This window comes from Marmota monax, unplaced genomic scaffold (assembly GCF_021218885.2).
Source record: "Marmota monax isolate L192 unplaced genomic scaffold, Marmota_monax_Labrador192_F-V1.1 WCK01_AAM20220418_F8-fsc00011, whole genome shotgun sequence".
Taxonomy (NCBI): Eukaryota; Metazoa; Chordata; class Mammalia; order Rodentia; family Sciuridae; genus Marmota; species Marmota monax.
The window spans coordinates 20,812,620-20,821,340 of record NW_026693082.1 but is presented as its reverse complement, the minus strand read 5'-3'; the positions used below and the strand labels follow the sequence as shown (position 1 = coordinate 20,821,340).

The 8,721-nt window shown below is 31.5% G+C and overlaps 1 protein-coding gene across 5 annotated transcripts in view; it reads right to left on the bottom strand.

Annotated features, from left to right (window-relative positions):
- Positions 1-1,793: 1,793 nt before the first annotated feature.
- The window catches only part of Zc3h13 (zinc finger CCCH-type containing 13), a 79,473-nt gene continuing 72,545 nt past the window's right edge, over positions 1,794-8,721 (bottom strand). For all 5 annotated transcript variants that reach the window (XM_058582581.1, XM_058582580.1, XM_058582582.1 and 2 more), the window contains 2 exons: positions 7,350-7,513; positions 1,794-2,652 (listed from right to left, as the gene is read on the bottom strand). In XM_058582581.1, the coding sequence (XP_058438564.1) occupies positions 2,482-2,652; positions 7,350-7,513 (335 nt within the window). In that variant the 3' untranslated portion in view covers positions 1,794-2,481. The remainder of the gene's footprint in view (positions 2,653-7,349; positions 7,514-8,721) is intronic.

The window sequence follows — 8,721 nt, the reverse complement described above, 5'->3', positions numbered from 1 at the left end:
AATAAAGTTAGCTACTGTCAGACAGTACAACCCTTTACTAAAAGAATGATCAAACAGCTGGCTCAATCATCTGTGTGTTAACTCCCACTTGTATCAAACATACTTTTGCTCCTTCTTTAGATAACTAGTAGCTTGAATCCAGTTGTTCAATTATGGCAAATGGACAAATCTGATTTATCACTTATGAGACGGAAAAACATTTAAGTGTACTAGCAAATAATTTATAGACTGGAAGATGTTTTCAGGAACACAGGTTTAATTGAAACTTTAATTATGATCCAAGAATTTTTTATGAGAAATCCTATAAAAAGATTTGCTTTAGAAAAGCTTTATAGATATATGGTTAGCAATACTGAGAATGGTTGAATTTAAAAAAAAATGTTAAGACTTAATACTACATTTTCACTGGGAACATGAAGCTCTAAATTCTGTGCCCAAATGAACAATGAATAGTTTTAAAATTTTCTCTTGGAATATAACAAAAATTCAAAACAAAAAAGCAACAGACTTAACTGCAGATTAACTACACAATTTTCATTCAAAATAATTTTTGAAATATTCCCAAAGCTAGTGAGTAAGTGGAAAACCCATTATTTGTGTCATATTCCACAATTCTGGGAAAGTTTAGGACTTTAAATATTTTTAAGAACTTCAACTCTTTATGCTACAGAAAACAATATTATATACTATAATCAGGAAGTGGTTTCCTATAGGGCATTCATTCTTCAGGGTCTTAATTTTCTTTATTTAAAACATTTCGTAAAGGAAAAGGAAACCAGGAAAATAATGTTTTTCCTTCTCTGTTCGTAATTTTCTTAAACATGCTTTCAGGGCTGGGATCGTGGCTCAGCGGTAGAGCGCTCACTAGCACGGGTGGGACCCGGGTTTGATTCTCAACACCACATAAAAAATAAAGGCATTGTGTTGTGTCCGTCTACACCTAAAAATATATATATATATATATATATATATATATATATATATATATATATATATATATATATATATATATATTTTAAAATGCTTTCAAAGTCACTTAAAAATAAGATTATTTCCTTTGTTGGGCACCTTGTATAAATTAGCTGTTAATAAGTGTTTCTTGAACATGAAATGAACAAAAAGTTCACACTGGTATCATTACATAACTTTTATAGAGGATACAAAAACTACTCAGACAGGTAATATGGGCTTACAGTTCTGACAAAAATCTGTGAAAGGACATGATCAAATTAAAACTTTATATTGGTTTCCTTTATTATCATTATTACTATTACTACTGTCTGCCTACAAATTTTGCTGCTTCCAATTCATTTCAAATCCTTTTAAGATTCCACTTCATGAGTTAAGCTTGTACAGAGAACAAAGAAGGTATGCTGTAGTTTTAAAAAAAGTAAATCCATTTTACATAGTATAGAGGCAGTTTAACATCATTAACCCACTATGTCTCATCATCCTATATATCGAATGCCTATAAAAACTTACATTGCTCTATTTTATACATATCCTATAAGATTTTATAGGTTTTTATAAGTGTCCAGTATAAATGATGATGGGACATAATGGGTTAAAGCTTATAGTATTGAAGAATATAATGGTTGTTTTTTAAGCCTATGAACTACTCTTTGCTTCAAGGAGTACTAGCAATATTTGAAGTACATCCTCAAACCTTATCATACTATGCCCAATTGTCCAATAATGACACAAGCAGAAAAATATTTGAAGCACAAAGTTGTAATGTTAATGATAAATGTTTAAAACATTAGGAATAAGATTAATGAAGAGCAAAGTAAATCTATAACAAGAAAAGGTAAGGTACATTTATTAAAAATAAAAATAATACACAGTCTCTGAAAACGAACAACAACAAAAAACATTCAGAATACAAGGACACCCAATATACACTCAAACAATGCACACATATTAAAAAAAATCAAAGACCCATGAAGTAATTTTTCTAGAACTTTTAAAAGGAAAAAAAAATTGGCTTCCTCCTCCTGCTAGAGATTTGTCTATAAACACACTATGCTAGACCAGCATTCCCTTTCAAATGTTCTGTACGACATGGTGTTGCACAATGTGTGCAATTACTTTGATGAACATTGTTTCTGATAAAATCATAGTTTCTGTATAGATGATCCAGAATATAAATCAGTGGTTCCATTTCATAAAAAATATTCATAAGCTGGAAGACCAGTGACGACCATTTTCCAAAATCTTCGATTTTAACAAAAGGTACAGACTACTAAATCTAGACGCTTTCACATTATTCTGCATGAGTATCAAGTACTGTATAAAAATTAATGTAAAATCTTAAGTTAGCCAAAACTAGTGTCTCTAAAGGTCAAAGTTCTTCTTTACTTCATGGCTGATAAATCTTTTCTGCCTTTGTCACTAATAATGTTTGTCAAACCAAAGAACTTTGAAAAAAGAATATGTACTGCTGAAGGAAGATAGTACCAAATGTCATACTGAAGTTCAGTCTTAAGACACACACAGTTCCTGTTGGATATTGGACTGTGATAGTTTATTATCTTCAGTCTTTTCATGTCCTGGAGCATGGCAAATAGTCTTCCGCTTAAATAACCGAAGACTCAATCGTAATAATTCATTGTCTACCATTGGATCATTCGTGTAAGCTTGTTTTACAGTACCCTATTTGGAGAAAACAAAAACAAATAATGGGAAAAAAAAATGTACATTACTAGTTGATAATAGAAAGGATACATAGGTTAACCTGTACCAAAAATACCAAAGTTATAATATATTTAATTTTGAGTGGATATTAAATAACTTTACTGGATTAAAAAGCAAAATTACAAATGTTTCAGACTCAATGAATCCTAGAAAAGAAAAAAAGCTTCAGAGAGCACTTAGTTTTATCTCTTGTTTAATGTAGAAATCCTCAACAGTTCCTTACAAGTAACCAACCAGTTTTTACTCAGTCATTTCTAATGACAGAAAAAGAAAAAATATACACTAAAAATTCTATTATTGAATGGAATTATCTTCTTCATGCAATGAATAAAATCTCTTCTATGAAGTTATACCCTAATTCAATCTTATTTTTATTTGACAAAACTTAAATTCAAAGAAGAGAAGAATTATGGCTTTCTTCCTTTTGTTTTTCTGGGCTCCCGAGCTGAATAATTCTTTAAAAGACAGTTGGTCATGAAATGTATGAGGTACTACCACACTCTAAAATGTATATATTATTGTAACCTAAAGTAACATTAGCATTTTTTAAAGTTATTGTCACAAAATTTTGTTATGTCATCCCTAACTATGTGCATAATGAAATAATGGTAAGATCTAAATACTACCAGCATGCTGCTATTCCTCTTCTTTTCTAGGATCCTCAAATATAAATTATAATGGTTCCTGGCTCACATTTGTATTCCTTGTGTAGGTGTCTGTGTATGTTACTGAGGATTGCCTCGCCTTGTGCATGCTAGGCAAGTGTTCTACCATTGAGCCACATCCTCAGCCCTTTTCTTAAATTTTATGAGGAGACAGGGTCTTGCTAAATTGTTCAGGCTAGCCTTGAACTTGTGATCCTCTTGTCTCAGCCTCCCAAGTAACTGGGATTACAAGCACACACAGTGGCACCTCACACACCTATATTCTTTTTATAAAACATTTTATTTTGTAAGTTGTGATACAGTAAAATTAACCTTTTATGTTAGTTCTACAAGGCTGACGTATGTGGAGTAACCATGATGACAATCAGGATAGAAAAGTTTTCACTCAAACTCCCTCTGTTGCTTGCCCTTTTGTATTCATATACTTTTTAAAAAAATTAATGTTTTTATCATTTATATGTGGTGCAGAGAATTGAGCCTGGTGTGTTACACAAGCTAGGCAAGTGCACTACTGCTAAGCCACAGTCCCAGCCCCATATTCATACACTTTTTCCAGCTCTAACCTCTGACAACCACTGATATATCCTCTATAAACAGCCTTTTCTAGACTATTATATGAATACAGTTTATAACCTTTAGAGATTAGCTCCTTTCCTCGGCATAATATCTTTGAGATTCATCCATTTGTTAACCGTATTAATAGTGTGATACTTTTTGGTGACAATTAGTAAACTTATTGTATGAATTATGACATAGTTCATCTATTATCCAGTTGAAAAACACTGGAGTTGGTTTCAGTTTTTAGAGATTATGAATATAGCTGCTATTTACTTTTATGTATAGGTTTTTATATAAAACTAAGTTTTCACCTAAGACAAATACCTAGTGATGGAATTTCTAGGTCATGTATTAAATTTACATTTAAAGATGTTAAACATCTTTTCATGAGCTTAACAGCTCTCCATATGTCCTCTTTGGTGAAATGTCCAATCATTTGACATTGACGGTAGAGTGTATTTTGACATTGTACATACATGGAGAAGTACTATAGTTTTATATAATAAGTCTTGAAAATGAGTAGTTCAAATCCTCTGATTTTATTCTTCTTTGGAAAAATTATTTTGGCTATTAACTTTAACTTCTCATGTAAACTTTAGAATCAGCTTGTCTGCTCTACTTGGATTTTTACTGGAGTTGTGTTAAATCTACAGTTCAATTTGGGTGAGAACAATAATCTTAACAATATTGAGCTTACAATCCATGAACATGATGTTTCTCCAGGTCTTCACTGACTTTTTAAATCAGAGTTTTATAGTTTTTGGAACATAGATCCTGAATGTGTTTTATTATATTTATACCCAAGTAGTTCATTTTTTGAGAGCCATAAAATGAATTGTTTTTAACATTTTGGTGCCTAGGTGTTCATTGCTATAATTGTTTTTGTACAATAAATGACTTTGTTTTCTGTGACATTCTTAAACTCTATTTATTGGTTCTAGGATTTTTTTCTGTAAATTCCTTGAAATTTTTTACATAGCTAATCATGTTATATCTACTAATACAAACAGCCTTATTTATTCCTTTCCAATCTGTATGCTCTTTCTTTTTCTTGCCCTATTGAACTGAATACAATCTTTACCATTAACTATTATGTTAGGTATAGATTTTAGCTACAAATTCAACTTAAAAAGACTACTCTGGTTATCTATTACTTCTTGAGTAACTTTCGGTAGTTTGTGGCCTTATAGAACGCAATCCATTTCTTTTATGCACATTTATGTGCATACATTTAATCATAATTATCACCTAATTATCCTTTTGTCTCAGCCTCCCAAGTAACTGAGATTCATGTAACCATGATGACAATCAGGATAGAAAAGTTTTATCACTCAAACTCCCTCTGCTTGCTCTGTGGGATCTGTAGTGATATCCCTGTTTCCATTTATGATACTAATCATTTGTATTTTCTTTTTTGCCTTGTCAGTCTAGGTAACAAATTAATGTGCTCTCTTTGTATCTTTCACCTATTTCTCCCAGGATACACTATAAATAAGAAGCTTTAAAATTCATTTTTCTAAAAAGAAATGATACCAATATATGGGTCAATAGTTTTTACACTATTTGTCATCTTACAAGAGACTACTACTTACCCTGATAAATGGTCCTGTTATGTATTTTTTTTTCATAATCATAGAACCTAAAGGTTTTTGTTAGCATTTTGAATAAGGCTCTCTAGAACCTGTAATAATTTTTTTTTAGCTATCTCTCTTTCTTTTAGCTTTTGTACTGATATTTTTAACACTGAATAATGTGAAAATCTGCAATATCTTCTTTAGATGGATCATTGAAGACATTTATAATGTGCCATTGAAACTTTTTATAATGTGTCAAATGTTAACTGTCTTGTGCCTTATACTGAAGGATTATAAGGTTCTGAACAAAAGTTTTTCATGAGAAATTTGCAGAGGTATTTTTGGTTATTACAATTTTTGACAAGAACCATGGCATGTTAGAAGAACTAACAAATGTTATAAAATACTTTTTATAAAAAGACGGCAGCACATGGAGCACACCTGTAATCCCCGGAGCTCGGGAGGCTAAGGCAGGAGGATTGCAAGTTCAAAGCCAGATTCAGCTACTTAGCAAGGCCTTAAGCAATTCAGCGAGACCCTGTTTCTAAATAAAATATACAAAAAGGGCTGAGGATGTTGCTCAGTGGTTAGGCACCCCTGGATTCAATCCCATGTACCCACCCACCCCCCCAAAAGCAGTAGGATTCTAATGAGATTGTAAACCATACTGTCTTTCTCAATTGACATTCCTTATCTGAACCCAAAAGCAAATGATGTGAAGAATAGTTCTCAATTTAATAGTGAAGATGGTGGTAACTGGTTATCATTTTAGGTGTGTAATATAAAAAGTGATTCATTCCACACATGTTTACGGCATGGGAAGCCTAATTCTCTCAGAGAAATGTTCAGTTGAGAAAGGCTGCAGAGAGAGATGGGCATCCAGGCAAAAGAATAAGGAGACATAAATTGCATTATTTAAGTGGGAGGGGCAACAGAGAATGATTAAAACAATTATCAAACGTAATTTTGAAGTAGCCTTTAAGTGGAGAAGACTTGGTAATTATACAGTCTCAACTTGATTTTTTAAAAGCCTATTATTCTGCATTATCTGTTTTCAGATAATTATCTTGTTTTCATAAATTAGATCATTCCCAAAAAACCTGAGTATTTTTCTTGAATCAAAGAGCCTTTTCTTTAGTAATGGTATACATCCAAGATAATCTGTTTTACCAACAGCACAAAGTTATTAATATTTTTCTAACTTTTTAAGATTAGCTTCTTTATCATACTATTCATGCCTACCACATCCACATCCAAAATAAAACTCCCAGTTTATTATTTATTTATTTGATAAGTGAAGGATTTTATTGGGCCAGTTTATTAACTTTAAAAAGCCCAAGATGTTTTCAATTCCCTTCTATATCTAAACTTACTTTATTTTTCTTACTTTTCAATTCTTAATTCTTCCGAAGCAAATGCTTAAACTTAATAACTTCCATTTATTTCCTTCTCTTCCAACTCAACAATTTCATAGGCACTCTTCCTATAAATATCCTCACCTCTCTTTATCTGGGAATTTTTGTTTTTTGATATTCCATTTGAAAAAATTTCTAATATGTCTGCTTCTCTAACAAAGCTTTTCACTTATGCAAAATATTTATTCAAAGAATATCTTCAACATTTTTATGCATGAAATTTTGAACAACAAATAATTATTTTTCAAAACAACCACTAATCAGTTGTTATTAAAGTAAAAGTACTATACATTTTGGAAGAATTCTTTCTTTACACGTGTAAAAGACTAGGACATCAAACTTATAACAATACTTGAGACTGCATTCTCATTTTAAATTAATCAAATGAAAAATATGACATTTATACTATTTACTTTGTATTTTTTCCAAGGAAATAATAGTACCTTTTCATTTTTAACAAGCTGCTTTCGGATTGCTGAATCCCGTCTGAAGCACAGTGCTTTACAACACGGACCAAGATCACTAAGAAGACTTGCTCTTTCTTCTTTTCGTAGTAATGCAGCCATGTTGAGAGCCCCCAATTCATGCTCAAAAAGATTGTCTGCATCTTTCAATACAGATAAACATGCATTAAATTTTCCTACAGTAGGAAAGTGTTATCATTGGCTTAAGTTTGAGTCTATGACTTATCAAAGTTAGCAACATTGGTGAAAATTATTTTATATCAAAGGCAACATATTCTCTGCAAAGAACCTTCAACATATAGTATGTGGCTGACTTAAACAAAAATAAATATTCTGATAGCTGCTTTAAATTTGCTTAAGATAAAAGCAAACATGGGGAGGAGAATGTAGACACTGATTACTGACTATGACTGAGAAGAAAAGTTCAAGTTCAGAATTACTGAAATAAAACTCAGTATGTTGCCTTCCATCAACTACAACTTAAAATTATAGATTTCAGCACTGTATAATAGCAAGATTCAAATGTAATAATATTCAAGATGTGACTTCTAAGAAATCAGCTGACAGAAAATGATTAGATGTTAGACTACCTCTAAGTTACTACAAAAACTTGAGACAATGTATTAAATTAGTAAAAAGACAATTTTAAGTCACAACATACAAGGGAGGGAGAAAACACTTAACAAAAAGCAGAATCAAAAAAATATTTGATAAAAATTTATTGTATTAAAAGGGAAGTAAAGGAAGACAAAAGGAAGTAAAAATAACAAAACAGAACCAGTCAGTAATCAAAATAAAAGAGTAGCCAAGAATTATTACAAAAGCATTAGGTACTGCCTCTATTCCTAAGACATGATCAAACAGGTTGCTATTAGACTCCACAAAAGAAAGCAGTAAATAGCATTAAGGTAAAACCAAATAGGATAAATTTAATACAGAATGAAAGAAGCTGCATTACACAGTTCATTTGAATTTTCTGAAATACAAAATATAAGCAATGAAATTAGAAAATTAACAAGAAACTACCTTCATGCAACACAGTTAAGAGATTTGTACCTAGTTGATAGGTATATAAGTATAAATAAATATAAACTAACTCAAAACTGGTTCCCACACTCTGATGTCTACTTGAATCACTTGAGAATTTTTTTTAGTAATATACTTATTAGACCTACAGAATCAGAATCTCCATAGTTGGGCCAAGATACTTTAAGAGAAAAATAAGGGATTCCTCAGATGACTCATTCTCTCTCTCTCTGTCTCTCTGTCTCTCTCTCTCTCTCTTACACACACACACAGTACCCACAGGCATTTGGACACAGACACATACACCACACACACACACACACAC